The sequence below is a fragment of the Cololabis saira genome, chromosome 1 (genome assembly GCF_033807715.1).
Source record: "Cololabis saira isolate AMF1-May2022 chromosome 1, fColSai1.1, whole genome shotgun sequence".
In the NCBI taxonomy this organism is placed as follows: Eukaryota; Metazoa; Chordata; class Actinopteri; order Beloniformes; family Belonidae; genus Cololabis; species Cololabis saira.
Genome location: NC_084587.1, coordinates 18,860,670 through 18,882,516, shown reverse-complemented (window position 1 = coordinate 18,882,516; position 21,847 = coordinate 18,860,670). Strand labels below are relative to the sequence as shown.

At 43.0% G+C, this 21,847-nt stretch overlaps 1 protein-coding gene across 3 annotated transcripts in view; it reads right to left on the bottom strand.

The window, feature by feature from the left end:
* Positions 1-21,847, bottom strand: part of septin3 (septin 3) — a 29,457-nt gene that overhangs the window by 1,339 nt on the left and 6,271 nt on the right. For 2 of the 3 annotated variants that reach the window (XM_061716808.1, XM_061716825.1), the window contains exons 2-10: positions 13,886-14,263; positions 13,677-13,805; positions 9,707-9,788; positions 9,443-9,580; positions 5,541-5,658; positions 2,793-2,888; positions 2,524-2,620; positions 2,374-2,425; positions 1-473 (exon numbers count right to left, since the gene is read on the bottom strand). The exon at positions 1-473 is cut by the window's left edge and continues 1,339 nt beyond it. In XM_061716808.1, coding sequence (XP_061572792.1) covers positions 344-473; positions 2,374-2,425; positions 2,524-2,620; positions 2,793-2,888; positions 5,541-5,658; positions 9,443-9,580; positions 9,707-9,788; positions 13,677-13,805; positions 13,886-14,263 — 1,220 coding nt within the window. In that variant the 3' untranslated portion in view covers positions 1-343. Of the gene's footprint in view, positions 474-2,373; positions 2,426-2,523; positions 2,621-2,792; positions 2,889-5,540; positions 5,659-9,442; positions 9,581-9,706; positions 9,789-13,676; positions 13,806-13,885; positions 14,264-21,073; positions 21,258-21,847 lie in introns of those variants that run through there. The other variant, XM_061716817.1, reaches the window with a different exon arrangement.

Genomic DNA, 21,847 nt, shown 5'->3' with positions numbered 1-21,847 from the left:
CTAGACACTAAAAAAAAAGTCTCTCACACACTTAAAAACGTGGCACGTTCAAAGCTCGACAATATAAAATATTGATTTTTTTTCATGGCACTAAGTCAGACTGTCCTTGCTTCAAAATATTTGATCTGTAAATGAAGGTTGAGGACTTTGATTCGTCTGATGGGATTCACGCGGAGATGAAAGGGAGGAGCTTCAACAATAAATGACACCGATTTCTACAGATTGAATGTTTTTCCACACATGCAGCAATGCAGAGGTGACGATTTAACATCTTAAATTGATTAACGAACTCCATTGCACTGGTTTTTCTTTGACTTATTGAAGGTTTCCCTCCGCGGACTGACTACAGGTTGCTTTCCTGGGTGTTGTTGGCGGATATGGGGTGCAGGCCTCCGTTCTCGTTCAGTCTCTTGGCCCGGTACGTCTCGTAGTGGATGTTGTGAGTCACCTCCTTCAGATCCTGCAGGTGAGACCTGACGGAGCAACATTACCAGACCGTTATAGGTGGAGACATCAGTCAGGCTGTTTCCATATAAAACTAAAGTGATAACTGTGTTAAAATCTTACTAAAGTGCAATAACAGGCCACAGTATGTTCAAAAGCTAGAACCCCTTCTTTTTATTTGATTATTTTAGTTTTGCATAAATATATTGTAAAAGGAAAATATAACCTCATCCAAACAAACCTTTTTTTTTCGGAGGGAAATAATTTGACAAAAGTTGAGCCAAAAAGAAAACAAAAAAATGATGTGGTTAATACTAAGTACCCCCGTGTTTCAAAGCGTGTTATTTTTTTTATTTATTTAATTTTTTTATTTAACCTTTATTTAACCAGGAAAAGAAACCCATTGAGATTTAAAATCTCTTTTGCAAGGGTGTCCTGGCCAAGAGGCAGCACAGGATTTCAGATATTAAAATTTACAGAGGTGTGATGTAAAATATTAAAATCAAATAAAATCAAATGAAACAAAAAAGGGAAATCATTTAAAACAGTTACAAATCAGAGATGCTGTCTCAAGTGCACTCATTCTGGATTTAAAATCACTCAGTGGAGTAAGTTCTGTTATTTTTAGATCCTTTTGAAGTTTGTTCCATGTATAAGGGGCAGAGTATGTGAATGCTCTTTTTCCTTGCTCTGTGCGCACACATGGAACAGAAAGCAATAAATGATCATTAGAGCGTAGTCCATAACGATCAACACTCCTTAGTGAATTAGTTAATCCCGCATCATTTCGTTATTACCAGTCGTCTAGTCTTTGTGGAGGAATATTGGACTATTATTCCAACGTTGCGCCAGTTTAGAGAGACTGATGATGATGAATTCACTCATTCGCAGCTCTTTAAAGGTTCCTCCACAGCATTTCATTTGGGTTGGGGTCTAGATGTGGACTTGGTTGCCTAAAACCTCGACTCTTCTGTTTTTCCAGCATTCTGTTGCAGATTTATGAGTCTGCTTTGGATCACTCTCGTGTTACGGGATCATTAGGTGTTGGACAACTCGCTGTTGTCTCCAGGACACTCGGTTATCCACACAAGTTCACTGTTGACTCGATGACCCACCACCATCACCATCACCATCACCATCACCCCCCCCCCCCACCCGTAGCCACCAAAACCATTCCTCTGTGCGTTGAGGCTAAAAACACTTCACTTCCGTCTCATCTGTCCATCACGCCCGATGGTGCTGTCCCTCTGATGTTGCTTATGCTCACCACAACGCTGTCATTACTGACTTATCATTTGCAGTGACGGACTAAACTACTTATTTGGACAAACATTGAGAAGGAACACTGGTAAGCAGGTTCCACCAGGTGAAGTTGACTTCAGGTAAGTCTGAAGGACAGAGTCAAACGCAGCATCTCCACACCCAAGAAGCAGTTTGGACACGTTGCTGTGGATTCTGGGACAGCCTTTTATTTTAAGACTTTCTTATATTTTATAGATTAAAACATAACTTAATAAACAACTAAATACTCAGACTACCTGATGTTACAACTGTTTTTTCTAAATCACAGATGTGAGTTACTCGTGAATAACTGAAAGTGCATGGTGCCATGATGCATGCTGGGACAGGAGCTCTCTCTCTCTCCTGAGCCTGTTGCCGTCATTAACAAGTTAGGAAGATGGTGGAGAAAAGGTAAATAAGAAAGGTGACCTCAAAGCCAGGGAGGGGCTGACGAACAGAGAATCGTGTCCTGGACAGAATTACTGCCCCTGAAGCGAAATAATGATTTTCTCTAAACTTGGAACGTGACGACACGTCGCAGCGCGTCATCGATTTCATCTTCTCTGCACTGGGATGCTGACGAAATGCTGGAACATGACAGAGTCCAGTTTGTTGCATTAGGATCTGAGTATTTAAAGATGAGCTTACCTGATCAGGAAATCCCGAAGCTGAGCGAACTCACAATGATTCGGATTTTCAACTGGAAGAAAAACCCCGAAAACCATCAACGTCATCATCTCTGGGTTGAAAACAATTTTAAAAAATCATATGCTGCGACCTTCCAGCAACGACACTCACCCTCTACGATTCCCCAGGCCGTCTTCCTCCCCAGGACTCGTTTCCCGCTCACTTGGTACTCTTTATCGCTCCCCACCACAGCAAAGGGCATCGTTTCCTGCAGAGGGACATATTTCAACACGACTCAGCAAACCAGAGCCAACTGCTACAGGTTTATGAGATGAAGCCGGTACATAACACGCCCCGCTGCCCTGACATTCCTCCAGGAGGAGGTTTGGGGGGGGGAAGTCGCCGGACCGGCAAGGTGTGGAGCAAAGAACAGAACTCACTCTGATCTTATCGTTGTCGCTCTTGTCCTCCATGTCGTCGTCAAACTCTTTCTGGGGGTAGAACTCGATGCCGTTCATCTCCAGCTCCTTTCTTACCTGCGGGACAAACCAGAGCAGAGAAGGTGAATAAAACCAGTCCAGGGAACAGAAACATCAACATTCTTTTCTATCTTTGAGGGTCAAAGTGGCCAGATTTGAGTGGATAACCACGGGTTCAGAAGTGAGAACTGCAGTTCCTCCACTGACCACCAGGGGGAGGCTGAACCAGTGAGTTGATTTCATCTATTGACCTCCATGTTAATGTTGAGCTGTGTAGCCGTTATTAAGGTGAGTTTTTATGCACCGCATTGGGGTAACTAAAGGATTAAGTGTGTGCATAATTACAGAGCCGGCGGCTCGCGCTTGTCATTTCAGCACGTAACACGTTTGACTCGACTTCTGATCAGTGAATAAACGCTGAGTAGAGCAGTTGTGGAAAAGCCTGTCAAACCTCTTTAATAGGTTATTTCCAACTCAGTGAATAACTGGACTGAAAATTGAGTGTCTAAGTTACCAAGAATAAGACTTGAGAGATGATCCAGATTTGGTAGATTTAAAGGGGACCCATTATGAAAAACATGTTTTCTCTTGCTTTAACATATATAAAGTGGTCTCCCCTCAGCCTGCCGACTCAGAGAAGGAGGAAAGCAACCAAATTCTGCAGTGTCTGTACAGCCGCCCGGATGAGCCGTCCAGTGTGATGTGGCTTCTACGAGCCATTCAGATTCTGCTCCCGTCGTTACGTAACGACGGGAGCGATGCGTGAAACCACGCCCACAACTAACTCTGGACGGAACAACAACAACAACAACTCTAGCCGGAGCTTCCGCCATTTTTTCGTAGCGGTGTATCGTGATGGCATCTGTTCGAACTAGACATGCGAATTGCTCTGTTGTTGGTTGTAAAAACCAACACAAGCGATGCTTTGTGCCCTCCCTTGCTACGCGTCATCAGGCAGCCAATCAGCACAGAGCCTCATTATCATAGCCCCGCTCACTCAGAATCCTGCATAGAGAATGAGGTTAGAGACTGGGAAGATAAAGACATGGCTCAGAGGCTGAATTTCTTATTTATTTAGCAAAAAAAATCAAAAGCTTGTTTTTAAGACATTCAAGGCCTGTTTAAAATAGGTATTAGATGCCATAATAGGTCCCCTTTAATAAAATAGCTGCATGCAAAAGGGTCAGAACATACATGAGGCGTCTCGATGCAGAATGACGATGAAACAGAGAAGCATACTGATTTTAAAGCGTAGAGGATGATATATTGTAATAGACAAAACATTGGTGTTCCCACCGCTAATCTTTTTTTGGGCCGAGGACTAATCAAGGCTATATTCTGAGCTTCTCAAGTATCTCTTATCAAGTATGGGAAACACTTTTTTCCCATCACAAGAGTGCAATCATTTTAATTTCAGATAGTTTTGACAGGTACTGCTAGAGTTTGGGTAGAAAGATAGCCAGGACTAACCGGAGGGACACCAGTTTCTACCTCTTGTAACAGCCATTTAGTTAAACGACCTTGGCCTCAGACAGTTTCAGGACCCTTTCAAGTTGACTAAGTGGAGAGCTAGCCAGCAAGCTGAAACGTCCCGCCAGATCCCCACTAGTCCGGTCTGGCAGCAATCGATTCAGGGACATTTAAAAATGAGGGTGTCTCTGAACTGATTTGATCAGAATTAATGTAAAGTAATAGTTAGTTAGCCTCATTAGTTAGTTATTGCTAAATTGTGGCATCTGAAGTAGGGGTAAAAATCAGTAGGAGGCTTCAAAATGACTCTTCAAAGAACTTGTAGGTGATGTCACAGGGGGGTTGTCCATTTCTTTTTAGACAGTCTCCATTGAGCTTTCCATTGATCACTTATGTCATCACCATCTGGTACAACAGCTGCACAACGAGGGACAAAAAAGCCACTAAAGACAGAGAAAAACATCATCAAGACCACCGGGAAAGTTGTCAACTTCCTGCCTGGACCACAACATTCAGCCAGGGTGTCATTTTTTTCCACACATCTGCCCTCAGGGAGGCGCTGTAGAGCTGATTGTTAACAGGTTGGATCCAGGTGATCCAGCACAGCTTTGTGCGCCTGATTTCCATGTATTCTTATTCATGCAATAAGAATAAAGATAATGTAAAGAAAGTATGGAGAATTAAGACGTATGAACATGTACGTCCCCACAGCTCGGTGCAGGTGTCAGAGACGGGTCGGTTTGTTTCTAAAAGCTGCTTCTAAAAACCGTGAACAGAAAATCAATAAAAGAACAGTCTGGATTCCCTTTCAGACAGACGGCAGAAGCCGCTGATGGAGTGACGAGGTCTTATCTGATGCATCCAGGACGGTACGGCTAATCCCTCAAAGTTTCTGGAGCCGCACAAACAAAGCAGACGCCTCTGGCGTTGACATAAATGATGACATAATTGCTGCACGATGTATCACCGGCACAAATGAGCAGCACAATCCATCAGCGCTCTCATCCAGGATGGGGACCGAATTCAGACAAAGAGATTTAAAGGCCTGTCTCAGTGGTCGCACTTCCTCTCCCACCGCGTCGTAAAAACTGGCAAGTGTATTGGATTTGTGAACGAGAGCCGGATAACTCCACAACTCAACTGGCTCCATGAAAACTTCTGAGACGACTTTACTCTGACTTCCAACAGCAATACCAGACCTGGAGGAGAAGGGAGGTCGGATCTGGGGGGGGGACTCACCCGCTGCTTGAACTCTTGCCTCTCCTCGATGGTCATCGCGTCTGCTTTGGCGATGACGGGAATGATGTTGACGGAGTGACTCAAGCGCTTCATGAACTCGACGTCCAACTGCCGGAGACTGGAACACAAAGACGGAGAATCAAACTGACTCAATTTGTTGATTTACATGCTGTGATTCTACAAGAAAGCTAATCTGCATCCTCCTAAGTGCTTAAACACTTTTTGGTCACGGTTCACCTCTCCGTATCTGTCAGTAAAAGATTCCCGAGCTGTTTAAAGTTTCCTCGAGTTCGATACTGAGCCCTCGGCTGGTCAGCCAAACCAGTCCACTGGCACCCAGAAGCAGTTTCTTCGAGGTAGTAGTTATCGAGACCGGTCTTGGTCTCAAGACCCCTTCTTTGCGGTCCTGGTCTTGTCTCAGACTCGGATAATTGAGATGCCGTTGCACACCACGGTGACAGAATCTGGTGATCAGCAGTTCTTCCTCTCATTAATGTACAGTTACTAAACTATTTGTATTTTGCATTTGATTGAATGTTTTGGTGCATCTGCATGTGTGTCTGTATTTAATTACAGTACTGTGTTTATAAAGGCCTTGTTTGAAGAAATATATGAATAATATTTGCATGCGTTGTGATTGATTAAGCATCAGGTCTATTTCAGTGATGCTGTTATACGGTGTAATCTGATTACTATAATGGTAAATAATGTAATTTCAAGTCGATAATTGTGTGTATCTTTAATATTTAAAATTCAGGTTTCATCTCCAAATTAAGTCCAATTTAAATCAGTAACATTTACTATTCATGACTTTTCTGAGGTGGAGGGGGGTGTTGGAGGCTGGTTATTCTGGTAGAGGACTTTGGGACTAGTTAGTCGTGTCAATCCCGCAAAGTGTAGAAATAGCGGTAGTGTAGTCGCCACACATATCTGATCTCAGCTGATGGATGGAAACATTTATAGTGAGTTCAACATCATCATCCACTTCTCTGTGTTATTGTGCTGCAGTTGAATACAACCTCATATGGAATCTAGCTGAACCAGGATGGTGCTGATGTTCTACAACTCACGCAAGATGATGAAATAACTAGGTTTGTTTTTGGTCTCGGTCTTGAGCTGAACTAGTCTGATCTTGATACTCTCTGGTCTTGGTAGTGTGTTGGGGCCTCATTTATAAAAGAGTGCGTAGGATTCATACTAAAAGTGTACGTGCGCTCAAAAGCCGAAAATGCCGTGCGCACAAAAAAATCCTGATTTATAAAACCGTGTGCACGCACACCTGCACGCAATGTTCTCTTTATAAATCACAGTCCATCTGGAAGGTTGCACACGTGAATTCGCCTCATACCCCGCCCTCTACATGCCCACTTTATACCATGAATGGTCAATGCAAAGAACTTCATGACTGTATTTGCATATAAATGAGCCTGCTGAGCATGCGCAGCGGCTGCCTGCAGTCTGTTTCTGCTGTGCGTCAGGATGAATGAGATGTGTCGAGCCACCGTGCCACTAAATTTCACGGAGACCGAGATCGAGATGTTGTGGATGAGGTGGAGGCCAGGAAAACCACATTATTTGGTGGTCAGAGTAGTGACATCACTAACAAAAAGAAAGCGAGTGAGTGGCAGCACGTCGTTGCTGCGCTAAACGCCGTGAGTGCCACCGACAGATCTGTGGCAGAAATAAAAAAGAAGTGGTGCGATCTGAAGGTGGAGGCCAAGAGGAGAGTGGCCCGGCACTTATTTGTTCTGTCCTCAGTCACTCTACAGTTGTCGCGGGGACGAGGAGGCTCCTGCACCATGGTTGAAGCACCAACAGCACCAGAGTGATCCAAGCGCATGGCGCAGCTGGAAGTGGTCGTGTCCTGACTGACGCTGAGCTTCAAACACAGAGGGATCAGCACTATTATATTATAAAGGTGCGTCCCAATACTCCCCCTCGCCCTCCTTTTCTTCCCTAACCCTAACTTTTGCGCGTTCCCGTGAAGGTAGTGGTGTCCCAATTCCTCTTTTCACCTAGGGGGAGGGGGCATAACGAGGGCTAGGGGCTGAGAATAGCCCCTTCAAATCGAGGGATTTCAGATGCTGACTTGGCGAGCGAGGGGGTATGAAAAAAAGAGGCTCTGCGTCGATTTGACTCGCCGACCGAAGGCAAACAGGCAGACTGGTCTCAGAGAAATAGAGAGAAATAATCCTGTGACTCGTCAGATTTGTTTTGGATGTTTCTGATATAATAGTCTTCAGAAACCACAAAGTAATCCAGCTGTTATCTGGGTAATTTACACACTTTCAGATAAAGTTGCGGAAGATCACGCCAGAATAAAGGGATTTATGGTTCCGCGTTACACCAACGCAGATCCTACGGCGGAGGTTACGCAACCTACGCCGTAGGCTCTGCGTCGATTTAACGCGGACCCAAGCTCCGGACCCGGCAGACAGAAATCTCTAAATTTCGGAGCAAATTTCTTAACAGGCGTAGCTACAACTGTTAGATTTAATCTATTAAACCAACATATTCCTAAATGATTTATTTCAGCCGGCGTGATTCTCAACAGAGCTGCGTCCCGGGAGAGAGTGTCCCTCCCGGGGCTGACGGAGCAGCCTGACCCAGCGATCACGTCTCTTCTCGGGCTGTGAGCTGAGGCTGCTCCCCGGGGGCGGCGGCTCTTCTCATCTCCGAAAACATCGGGTCAAATTTCTTAACAGGCGTTATTTGGATAAACTGAGCCCCGGTTGGGGATCTTAAGGTTACCATTATACCTGAAAAAATATTAAAACTTAATAAAGTGCCATATTAACAGCGCTACAGCTGAAATTAAAACAGCTTTTGGCTCTCAGCTTCCTGATCAGGGAAGGGATGAAAACGAGGGGTAGGGGGAGAATTGGGACAGGCACCTGGGCCAAGTGCCCTAGATCTCAAGTGCCCTAAAATCTCCCCCTTCTTTTTTAGGGCTTAGGGAAGAAAAGAAGTGCGAGTGGAGAAAAGAAGGGCGAGTGAAGGAGAATTGGGATTGGGCCTATGTCTGATATGTGATGACATTAAAAATATGACATGAATCTGGCTTCATTTCACTACCTCACCGTCTGCGTCGCCAGTTCAACCATATCTTCAAAATGTTTGTGTGCTAGGATCAAAGTTTGCGTAGAGATACGCACATTTTCCTGTTAGGTTTTTTTTTTTTAAATCCCAACCTTTGCGTAGAAGGTGGTGTGCGCATCTTTCAAGCCCTGTTTCGTGCACACGCAAGCTTTATAAATGAGGCCCCTGGTCTCGGTTTAGGCGGTCTTGACTACAAGTCTACTTCTAGGTTCAAGTGAACCAGACTAACTCTTTCTGTCAAAGAAAATAAAAACATCAGCACTTCTGCCCCCACATTGCCCCTAAGTGGATCCCTCGACTGTTGAGTCGAGCACATAAGCGCATCTCTTACTGAGTGTAACGTAATCTGAAAGTCTCTTGGCTCTAACTGTGTGGCAGGAAGTTTCAGGTTTGAAAGTCACATGTGTCGACGATGACAGCCGCCGCAGTTGACAACGAGCCAAAGAGCCCAGCGGTCAGTTCTGAGCTGAAGAGGCCGCAGGGATGATGCGCGTATCGTCTTTCAAGGCTTAGACTCTGGGAATTGATTTGCCATATGCCGCAATCTCGCTGAGATCTCATCGTAAGACAGAGGTTGCATTAAAAGTTTTATTGGACACTACACACTGTTGGTTTCGGTTACCCGGGCCTGGGAGGACAACAGAGACACACAGAAGGCTGTATCTGTTTATCCATTCAGGAGCAATTTCACAGCTTTCAGCAGCTGCTAACTGTGAGGTCCTCGGAGGATGTAAATAAAACGGGACATTTGAGTTTTGGCTTTATTTTTTTGTGTCTCTCGTTCTGCAGAAAGCTTCACTCACGAGTGTCCGGTCGGGGAGACGAAGTAGAGGCAGCAGTGCACTCTGGTGTCCGGGATGCGCTTCTTCCTGGTGATGTTGACCTCCTCCTTCAGGAACTTCTCAAACTGCTCGTTGATGTACTTGGAGATGGGCTCCCAGCTGCACAAGCAACGACAGAGAAAAGGAACTGTCATCACGTTCACGACAGCCGCCACAAGAGCTGCAATCTAGCGGAGCTGTCGCTCAGAGAGTCGGCTGTTTATCGTGAGGATTTAAGGATCTCACCAGTTGTCGTTGTTGATCTGGTCTCCAAACCCGGGCGTGTCGACCACCGTCAGCTTCATCTTCACCCCACCTTCCTCGATCACTGCACGAGAACACAACAGCTTTTGAGACTGGAGGTCGACTCGCGTTTGGAGCCAGAGGAACCAGAACGGATCTCGGTTCAGCATGAGCCTCTGTCAGTGGTTGACATGTTTTGACCTGTTTTGCCCCGCCTGTCTTCCATCTGCCCTGATTGTTCACACCTGTGTCTCGTTACCCCCTTGTGTATATCTGGTCTTGTCTTTCCCTTGCTCCTGGTGGTTCCGTACTGTTTGCTCCCTCCATGTTGTCCCATAGTTTTTGGATCCCTGTTTCTGGTTTTTTGGTCCTGTTAAGCAGCGCTTTGGTTTTTGGTTTCTGCAAAATAAACCCTGTTTTTTGCTGAACTCCTGCCTCTCGCTCTCCTGCATTTGGGTCCTCATCCAACCACTCCGTGACAGCCTCAAGTCAGACGGCCGGCGCTAACTGCGTGTTTGAATGAATGAATGAATAAATGAATGACTGCTTTTCCACTGGCGTTGTGTCGCCCAATCGCCGTTATGAACAAACAGCCACAGTTTAACTCTAACTCCCTTTTATTTTTGATAAATAGAGTTGAATCTGATCCTGAGATTACTTGACATTTACTCTTTTGCTTTGCTTCAACCAGTGGTGGACAGTAACGGAGTAAATTTACTTGAGTACTGTACTTAAGTACATATCCAGAGGATTTGTACTTTACTTGAGTATTAGATTTCTTTGGTACTTATTACTCTTACTTGAATACATTTCCAAGACAAATATTTTTACTTTTACTCGAGTAAATAAGGCTGAAAAGTACTCGTTACTTTCAGGTCTGCTCTTTTTTCTTCTTCCCTAAAATCCTGTTGGACAGAAGCTGTTTTTGTCAAAGGAGGAGACCTATCACAGTGCACGCTCTCCACTGGGATGTACGTAAAGCGGAAATACGTCAAGCCTCCTCAAAACGATACCGCCAAAGTAGCCTGCGTTTGTCAGGTTCATTTGGTTTCAGTTCATGATTGTTAATAAACTCTGCATCATCTGCTGTCGTCTTATGATCCCATTCATTTGTTTTTGGTGTTTCTGCAGGTTTTATATAACATTGTGGTTCTAAAAGCAGCACATCAGTGCAGCTGGTTTCAAAGAGTTAATTCTCAGAAACAAGAGTTAAAAGATCCTTAAATTAATTTAGAAAAAATATAGTAATTTACTGATGTGGAAAATAAGAAATGTACTCTTACTCTTACTTTTACTTAAAGTAAATTTAAAAGCATTTACTTTTGGATACTTAAGTACCTTTAAAAGCAAGTACTTTTCTACTCTTACTCGAGTAATATTTTGACTGAGTTACTTTTACTTGTAACGGAGTAAATTTTGACCAGTAGTATTTGTACTCTTACTCAAGTACTGGGGTCGAGTACTCTGTCCACCTCTGGCTTCAACTATGATATTTAAGTTTGCCGTTCAACCCACCTTTAGTGTCCCTGATGCATTTTTCAGCAACTAAAATGATAAATTTGAACAAAACTGATCAAAACTGTAATTTTTATGAATGATTTCTGAGGTGTCAATGATAAAAATCTGAGGGGATCACCGGCGGAAAATGTTTTACTACCTCTGATTGTGGATTTATTTCAGTCTGGCAACAGATGAATGATCCCAAAACAATAATCAGCGATAAAGTTTCACTCCTCAATAAAAGTGAGGGCTTTCTGAAGAAGAAACAAACACCTTTCAATCATGATGGAGATGTCATGATCATTACTTCGCTGGTTGTGGAGCTTGCAGTCGGTGCTTTTTACTTCAGTTCTGCCATAAATTAATTTCTGAGTCCATCAGTCGCAAACATTCCAACAGGTTAATCATTCCGAGCACGAACGCACCCAAAATCCAGCAAGGAATGTCTCCAACAGAAGCGGAGGAAGGATGCGGAAGTCATTCGTGCAGGAAAATCCTCTGACATCTTTGAAGTGGAGAAATGGTGCATGGAGCGGGGACTGATGAACAGCAGCACAGACAGAACGAGACGTTACTTCTGCCTCAGAGAACAGCGATAGCTGAGGCCGAAGGTTTCATGTCTCCCTTTCTGAGCACGACAACATGCACAACGCGGAGCGACAATAGCAGGGGTTGACGCATCCTCCCGCTTTCCCTGGTGATGGACAGCTTCATGAGCACAAGCTGAGAAGACGATACACACTGAAGTCAGATGCTTTCAAATTCCAAATTCAGTGGTGTTGAATGAAATTCATTTCCCCAAGACTGCAGATAAAACATTTATCAAACCGTATCGTGGCAGACTGTCGCCTCGCGGCTCCGCTTATCTCAGCAGGAAGATTGAACATTACCCGGATATTTGACCAGAAAAAGACTCCGATTCACAGCTCTGCTCCAAAACTATCCAATAAAATGCATCTTTGTTACCATGGAAATACAACTCCTGCAGATCCTTGGCTTTGCAGCCACAAATAGTTTTGGTTTTAATTCAGATCATATTAACAATCATGCCAAAAGAAAACTTGCATGATTTTAACAACAGTTGAGATTTTTTAATTAGTAGGGTCATAATGTTTCTCGCAGTATTTCAGCCGTGAAACCTTTTCCTTTCCCCTGAAAACTCCTCAGGGATTTTATATCACATGATCACCTGTGCCAATTAACCTCATTCGACTACTGTGAGATTTCCCACCAGGTACCTTTTCTTTTTTAGCATCACACACTTTCTTCTGCGGTCTCCAATTCTCCCTGCCCAACGAATCCAGGAGCTCGTCTACAACCTTTTAAACAAACAACAAGAAACTTGTTCTGATTTTATTGTATTTAACTCAGACTACTGACATCTTATATGTTATTTGTAAATCAGCTTTAAAAACACACTTTTTCTCTTTTTTGGCAAAATGTTATTTCAAACATATTCTAATGTTTTATTATTTTTTTAGTTTTAGTTTTATTTTTATTTTTTATTTCAATGTAGTTTTGTATTTTGTACTCATCTTATTCTATTTATTGTATCTTTATAATATATGCCTTTTATTCAGCCGTTTTTAACTGTACAGCATTTTGGTCAACTTTGGTTGTTTTAAACTGTGCTGTATAAATAAAGATTGAGTTCAGTTGAGTTGAGTTTGAAAGAACCTGAAGCTGCTTCATATCTGAAAAGAGTGAACTCCTCCTTTAATAGCTTCATCTTTTACTTGTCCTCCTCATCTGTCACTCAGCACCCCCTGACCTCTACCTGACCTCTACCTGACCTCTACCTGACCTCTACCTGACCTCTAGCTACCTGCGTCTGCAGTCCTGACCAGCTCCAGCACATATCCCACATGTTCCTCCACCTTCCTTCCCCTGACATTTCTGTCATGTCCTTTATTCTTTAGTGTAATTTTAACTGGACCATTGTGACTCCATTTCATCAAATCCTGAACTTTACAACAAAAAGTTCACAACTTCTAAATGTTTATTACCACATTGAAACGACCCTACTTAATGGTGTCACAGGATTCGTGATTCATCCGACGTACTTTCATTTCTTAAAAGACATTTTAAAAACGGGTGTGGATGGAAAAATGTTGTGCTTTTCTTCTCCGTTAGTTTATGTAACTTCTTAAAAGGCAGTCTGGATTTGTGAAATTATATGTTAGTACATATATATATATATATATATATATATATATATATATATATATATATATATATATATATATATATATATATATATATATATACATAGAGAGAGAGAGAGAGAGAGAGAGAGAGAGAGAGAGAGAGAGAGAGAGAGAGAGAGAGAGAGAGAGTACAGACCAAAAGTTTGGACACACCTTCTCAAACAAATGGGCAACTGTGTCCAAACTTTTGGTCTGTACTGTATAAATACTATATATATATATAATTATTAAATATTAGATGACAGGATCTGTTTCGTCGTACTCACCATGAGAAACTGACTTGATATCCACAGTTTTGGGGATCTTGTCGTCACGGGCCCAGCCTGCACTCTTCCTGCTCACCTGAGACTTGAACAAGGTGTTCACCAGAGTTGACTTCCCAAGGCCACTGTAACCTGAGGGAAACAGGAAGTGAGGTCAAAGAAACAGAGGGACACAAAGCACGACAGCGTAAAGGAAGTCCAGCGCGACCTACCGACTACCATGATGTTGAAGTCAAAGCCCGTCTTCATGGTCTTCCTCCTCATTTGCTCGATGATGGTGTCGATCCCGATGTACCCCAGCAGAGAGGACCCCCCCCCAGAGGTGTGGGAGCCTCCGTGGCCGTGACCTCCGCCGTGTGCGGGGGGGTGAGCCCCGGCGTGACCCGGGCCGCTGAGACCCAGAGCGTGGCTGGGGGCGTGGCTGGGGGCGTGGCTCCCGATGGGAACCGGGATGGCGCTGGGAGGGGCGGCGGAGACTCCCGGACCCTGGGGTGGGAAGGGGTTGGACGGGGAGGGGACGCCCACATTCGGGGGCTTGGCGGGGACGGCTGGCTTGGGTCTGACCTCCGGTGGAACTACGTCTGACATGTCTGCGAGGAAGGAGAAAGGCAGGGATGAACGACAACGACAGAAGATGGAGGAAGTAGGCCAGTGGAGCGGCGGCGGCCTCGGGGCTCGTTACTCAGGAACAGCTTTGTCCCTGCTGCTGTCTCTCTTTTAAAGGGGACCTATTATGGCATCTAATACCTATTTTAAACAGGCCTTGAATGTCTTAAAAACAAGCTTTGATTTTTTTTGCTAAATAAATTAGAAATTCAGCCTCTGAGCCATGTCTTTATCTTCCCAGTCTCTAACCTCATTATCTATAATTCAGTATTGTATTGCACCAATCACCACAACAAATTCCTTGTGTGTGTTTAACAACTTGGCAATAAACCCTTTTCTGATTCTGATTCTGATTCTGATTCTGATCTATGCAGGATGCAGTGGGCGGGGCTATGATAATGAGGCACTGTGCTGATTGGCTGCCTGAATGACGTGATACACCGCTACGGAAAAATGGCGGAAGCTCTGGCCGGTGGAGTTAGTTGTGGGCGTGGTTTCACGCATCGGAAAAAAGAAATCGCTTTTCCGTTACGTAACGACGGGAGCGGAATCTGAACGGCTCGTAGAAGCCACATCACACTGAATGGCTCATCCGGGCCTCTGTACAGACACTGTAGAATTTGGTTGCTTTCCTCCTTCTCTGAGTTGGCAGGCTGAGGGGAGACCACTTTATATATGTTAAACAAATCCTAACGCATTTTATTTATTGCTGAGGTCTATCCTGCTATTGTATTAACTTATGGTATTTATTTCTATTTATTAGAAACCCTGACCTTGGTTCTACCTCTATTTATTGTTATTTGCCTTGTGGGCAATATTTACTTTTATCCTGTTCAGTGAGCATTGTGGGTACCTGCCATGTCTGTCTTGTGCTGCCTTACCCTGTTCTCTGTATTTGTCATGTGTCAAATTAATGTCTGTAAAGATTGTGTGTGAGATTCCTTCTCCCATCTACTGCAAAACAAATCTACCTACGGATACTAATAAAGTCAACTTGAACTTGAACTCGAACTTGAGCTTGAACTCGTTCCACGCTGAGGAAACGGGTCGATTTCAAGAGTAAGCCCACTCGGAGATCCAGCAACGCAAAACATGTGGCTAATTTGTGTTGACATAATAGTCAAGATGTTTTCTGTTGAATTAATAAAGATAACTGTGCAACCTAATAAAGCCATATGTGGACAAGAGAGTAAATTCATATTCTAAGGTTTCATGTTTGCCTCAGTGAACAAAACAAACACAATATATCAGGCTATAAAAGGCTGCTGGGGGAGGGGTGATGGCGGCCGCCAGAGCAACAGCTCTTCTGCGTAAGAAATATGGCTGAGGGTGAAACTGCAAAAGGACAACAACCCTGAGGATTGCAGCAAATCTACAACAGACTCAGTACATTTACATGCACTAACAGAAATTGTTGCCTTAATCCGACCGATATTGAAGTTTTAAAATCCTTGTTTACACCTTAGCCAGGTTGTAGTCAAACTTAATTGAAGCTCTTGAGATCAAGCTGTTAGCGCCAGATAATGCGTCCTAATCAGAGTTATTCCAGCTTATACCACGTTCTGTGTGAATACTCGGTTCTGATTGGCTGGCAGGTGGAGGTTATAAGTGATAACCTACACCTGGAAAACAAGTCTGGTCAAATTGCCTGATAACTTTAATATCATTGCGCTGGATCAACTGCCAGAAGAAGAGCCGGCTACCGCAGGACGGCGACATGAGTGATTTTGTAAACTGGAAACTCGCTAGATCATGTCGGTGACGGGTCATCGCTGTGAGAGCAGCCTGCAGGCTGACTGGGCTCCATCAGTACAGGAGAGTACAACGCTCCGGGAAGCAGTGGCGAGGATCGCGACCCACAAACTTTAAATATTCGGCCATCAAATGCAACAATGATGGACATGCCAGTATCTCTTTCCAATTTCACAATTAATGGAAATGTAGCATTCAATTTTAAGTAGTTTCTACTTTGGGATAGCCGACCGTCTTGTTTCGTTTATTTATTTGAATGATTGATAATATTTGTAGCTTAATGAAACGTTTATTTATTTGAATGATTGATCATATTTGTAGCTTAATAAAAACAATTTAGGAAACTATCTGTGGACTTTGATTCTTTGAAACAAATATATTTACTGTTTGTTACTGATCTCCCGTTGCTAAGTCGTATCTCTGGTCCGTCCTAGTTACTGGAGTGTCCATTGCATAAGGACCTTATGGGACGGTAGTGATAGTTCCAGGTATTAGTCAGACCCTCAGGTGTTACTGTTAAAAACTACCAGGTTCCAACAGCTGCGGACGAGAGATAAAATAGTCCGCTCAGCCACTCAGCTGTGGCTTGTTATAAAACTAATGATTTCAACTGAAAACACATTAAAGCATGAATAACTGATTTAATATTTATATTTTTTGGTAAGTAACCGTGGTATAAACGGGTTAATGCCCTTCGAGGTGTACATTATCAGAAATATATGGGAAATATATGGGTGAAATATATGTGTGTTCACACCCCCGCGTCGTCCATATATTTCTAATGTACACCTCGTCGGGCATTATCCCGTACATGTGTACCAACCCAGCTTAACCAAGCTACTAACTGCCCCTTCTGGAAGTGACGAGCCGCGAGAGCGGGAATAACAACAGTCACGGCATCACAAAAACACGGTAGCAGAAGAAGAAGAGGGAGACTTTGCTGCATCTTACGTGCAACATGATCAGATTAGTATGTACGACATTTACAGAGCTGCTGCATCGTTAGCATCCAGTTTTTCGCATGTTGTTCTCCTCCTTCGCACTTGTTTACTAATTGTACCGGAGAAACGCCACCTAGCGTTGCGGAGTCGAACGCACTTCACTCAATAATCGATTTTCTTCTCACGCACCTATACTCAGATTTCTCTGAAACTCTGGTTTAGTCCTGAGCTAGATTATTGTCAATAGCTTGATTTAGATGTGAATGTAACCGCACTGAGAGAACCGCCCAAAGTCCAGCTTTCAAACTTAATTAAAATACTGTGGCGGGACCTCAAGAGAGCTGAGCATGAAAGAATACCCACAAAACCTCAGTGAGCTGAAGTAACGCCGTAAAGAAGGGGGGACCGAAACATCCCCACAACGACGCAGGAGGATGCTCACAAGCTAATCCTGCTTAGATAAAGGTTAACGTGGTTGTACAACCTGTTTCCCCCGCCAGGTTGAGGAACATGTGATATTACCTTGTTTATCTGAGGTTGTATTTACTACAGCTTAAGACCGTTTACAATGTCCTGATACATGAGAGCTGTTTTGATGATGACAGGCTCAGCTTTACAGTGTAAGTGTTATTATGCAACAGATGTTGGAGAATTAAAGTGTGAACACAAGTGAAATTAGCAAACTCTAACCATCTGGTGCCGGTTACGATGTTTGTGCGCAGCAGGAGGATTTTGCTCAATATAAAACCATTTAAACCCTGAAAGATGGTTAAACAGGGAAAAGTCAGCCATTTCCAACAAAAGCAGATACTTTAACTTAACTTCTCTTCTCTGCTTCAGTCGTATGTCTCTAGTTTCTTGGCAGGAGAACTAAAGGTTTTTCTGTAAAAAGTTTCCAGGGATATCTCAGTGTGTTGACCAACTCGCTTCAGAATCATCCACCAGAGAGCAATGACAAGTTTATGTGGTACAGATTTAACTGTTATTGTACAAAATAAAGAATCTGGGTAACGGTATCAGTATTATTATACCTGCAACATTTACCTAAACGTCAACAGATAATGAAACTAATAGAAATGCGACGGTTTCGTTACTGTGTCCACATAATTTCCTAACATTTGTGACCTGTACTTCTGGTCTGGATGAATTTTTGCCAATGTTTCATCTATAGGTGCTTAACTTCTAATAGTCAGCTGGCTGCACGTTCATGAGCCTCCTCTGACAGAAATGTCATGGATTTGGTGGCAAAGCTGAACCCCACAGCGCTGCTGAGGACACACTTTGGTTTACGGCCAAATGTGAAAGTGGAGCGTAGCTCAGAGGAGCGGATTTGACAGATTTGCAGCAGAAATGGACGTCACAGGCACATGACGCACAAAATGAACTGAATCAATCCTTACTCCCAGTTTATACAACAATAACTGCATTATTTATTGACTAAATGATCAAAAAATATATAAATAGGCAACAATTCAGTATTTTGTTAATTTTTTTTTTAAATAAAGAAAATTGTGAGTATTGTCAAAATGTCCAAATGTCTTAGGATTTGTCCCATTTGTCAAAGAAAACAAGACATTTAAAGAAGAGATGGGCCGATTGATCAGCTGGTGATGTAAATATGTATATATATATATATATATATATATATATATATATATATATATATATATATATATATATATATATGTGTGTGTGTGTGTGTGTGTGTGTGTGTGTGTGTGTGAATATATACATACATATATGTATACAGTATATATATATATAGAGCTGAGTCCCAATAAAATCACTATGGTGTTCAGTCTTCCTTCATAAATTCAAGAGAAGAAGAAGAAGGCGTATTGTACTTGCATGTCAATCACAGTTAGAGTTCTGCTGCATATAAACCCTTTATGCTGAGTTTACAGACTCAGCTGGGAACATCGGTGGGGAGTTGGCAGTCGCCTGTCTGCGCTTGATCATTATGTGTGAACAAGTCAAAGACTTGTCACTGAGCCATCGCAGATTGTAAACAAAAATCCATCCGTCCATCCATCCATTTTCTATACTTGTTTTATCCTTTGCAGGGTCATGGGGGTCTGCTGGAGCCTGTCCCAGCTAATTACAGGCGAGAGGCAGGAGTAAACAAATATCTAGCCTGGCAAATATCTGATGTTGCTGCCTGTCTTGGCCAGGACTCTCTTGTAAAAGAGATTATTAATCTCAACGAGACTTTCTCCTGGTTAAATAAAGGTTAAAAAAAAAAAAAAAAAAAAAAAAAATCTAATCAAGGTCAATAAGTTCACCGTGTGAAAGACAATTCAATAAAGCAACAGGGAAAAGCTGTAAACTTAAAAAAAAAAAAAAAAAAAAAACACTCCCTACCATATGTGACTACTATGTCATAACAAATGTTTGTTTGTCTTTTAAAAATCATCCCTAACTTCACCCTGGATCCTTTGAAGTCAATCCAAAGCAGATTGTAGCCATCTGTTAGCACAATAATCTCTTTTATCTGTAAGACATTAGTTATTATGCTCTCTTATCTTTTAATTCGTAGGTCTGATGTTAAATTAACCAATAATGTGTTTAAAGTGTGCTCAGAATGTAAAGTGATGACAGCTAGGCATTAACAAAATTTAAAAAATGACTCAATTTTGAGGCTTGCTTCTAGGTTTCATTTGGGAAACCACATGTTTCTGCACTTCCTGGATTGGGGTCAGATGACCAAGCCGGATGTAGCCCCTTAAAAACTGACACATTCCCTTCCACTGACACATTTAAAGTCCACCTCTACGGAAATCAGAATTGGCAGTCTCAAGTAATCATTTTGAAAGCTTCTGGGAACAATTTTTCACAGTTACTTCACATTTTAGAGAAACATAACCACAGCAATCCACTGTGACAGTGAGCCGTGGCTGAAATCCCACGTCTGCCCAGCGTGGAAACAGGAATCTCAGGCATCCCAACCCGGGAAGAAACCCAAGAACAGACCACTTGTGGTTAAAGATGTTTGTTCTGGGAGCCGAGCCCTTCGGTGAAACGGGCAGATGGAGAGTGTGAGAGATGTGATGCTGAGCCGATGTGCACATAACCTGCTTCCTCCAGGCTTGAGCAGCACGGAGCAGCCTGCTGCTGCTGCTGCTGCTGGGATCTCAGGCAGACTACACCTGTAGGTATCCACACCGGTCTTGGTCTCAAGACCACTTTTTTGTGGTCTTGGTCTTGTCTCGTTCTCGGGTCTCTCGGTCTCGCCATGTCTTGGACTCAAGATAATTGAGATGCCGTTGCACCAAGGTGACAGAATCTTGTGATCACCAGTTCTTCCTCTTGTTAATGTACAGTTTTGTAAACTATTTATATTTTGTATTTGATTTATGTGTGTCTGTATTTGATTACAGTTATGTGTTTATAACGGCCTTGTTTTTATAAATATATGAATAATATTTGCATATCGTTGTGATTGATTAAGCATCAGGTCCATTTCAGTGATGCTGATATACGGTGTAATTTGGCTACTATAATTATAAATAATGCAAGTTCAAGTCAATAAATGTGTCTTTAATATTTAAAATTCACGTTTCATCTACGAATTAAGTCTAATTTAAATCAGTAACATCTACTATTCATTACTTTTCTGAGGTGGAGGGGGGTGTTGGAGGCTGGTTATTTAGTTAGATGACTGTGGGACTAGTCTTGGTAGTGTCTTAGTCTTGGTCTTGAACTGAAGTAGTCTTGGTCTTGATACTCTCTGGTCTTGGTCTTGTCCTGGTCTCGGTTTAGGACGGTCTTACACTACAGGTTTGGGTCAAACACAGATGCAGATGTCTCCCATCATGGGAGACATCAAGTGAGATGGGAGTCCCATCTCACTTGCAGACTAACACATGTCACTGACGATTTTTTTGGTGCTTTCCTTAGTAATAATTATTAAAAAAAATACTAATAACGGTCACCAAACGCTTAAATCAAAGGACCCAGGGTTTTTTATATGCAGCATGGAGAAAAGGGCGACTTTCATGCATTTATTGGAGCGGATCTCCATCCCAGCCCCTCATTGTTCCAGCCCGACGGTAACGGCTAACTGCGGCTAAGCGGCTCCCTATTAACGGCCGTCGCACTCACCGTTAACCGGTTTAATCCGCTCTCTGGTGGGGTGGCGGGGGCAGCAGGGCTGGTTCTTCCCCGCACCGGTCTACAGTCGCTCCGGACCCGAGAAACAGCAATAAAACACTCAGCAGCGCGATGAAAGAGACGGTCATGTGATGAGCCTGGTACCTTTCCTCTTCAATGACCCCCTCCTCCTTCTCCTGTTGCCAAGGCGACGCGGGCGAGGGAGTGGGGAGATGCAGTGCACATGCGCAGTGAGACTTTACCTCAAACGGGCTTTTTGTACAGTGTCTGTTTTGAGCGGGGCAGGCTATTAATAGGTTCGTACTATATCACAATTAGATAAAAATAAGTCATATTGAGTCTTGAGATGAATTACATTTGGAGGTGAGGTGAAGAAAATGGGATGAAAGAATAAGAATAAGCTTTATTGGCCATGTATGAATATGCCAGACAGGGAATTTGTTTGGTTTTAGTTACAAACAGTAATAGACAAATGGCTCTTATTGATAATAACAATAATGATAAATTAATAATACTATAAAAAGTGCCTTTGCTGTTAACATAAAACTCAACTTATCATCATAACTAATTCAGGCCAATAAAGGTCAAGTACTCAATACCAAGTCCGATGACACCACCCATGACTCTTTATGTCAAACCATTCAAAAGTTATGGCAGAAAAGAGGAACTATCAAATATCGACCAATCAGAAAAATAGGCGGGGCTAATTTGCACCAATTATGGTCAAGGACTCAAAACCATGTCCGATGACACCACCCACGAGTC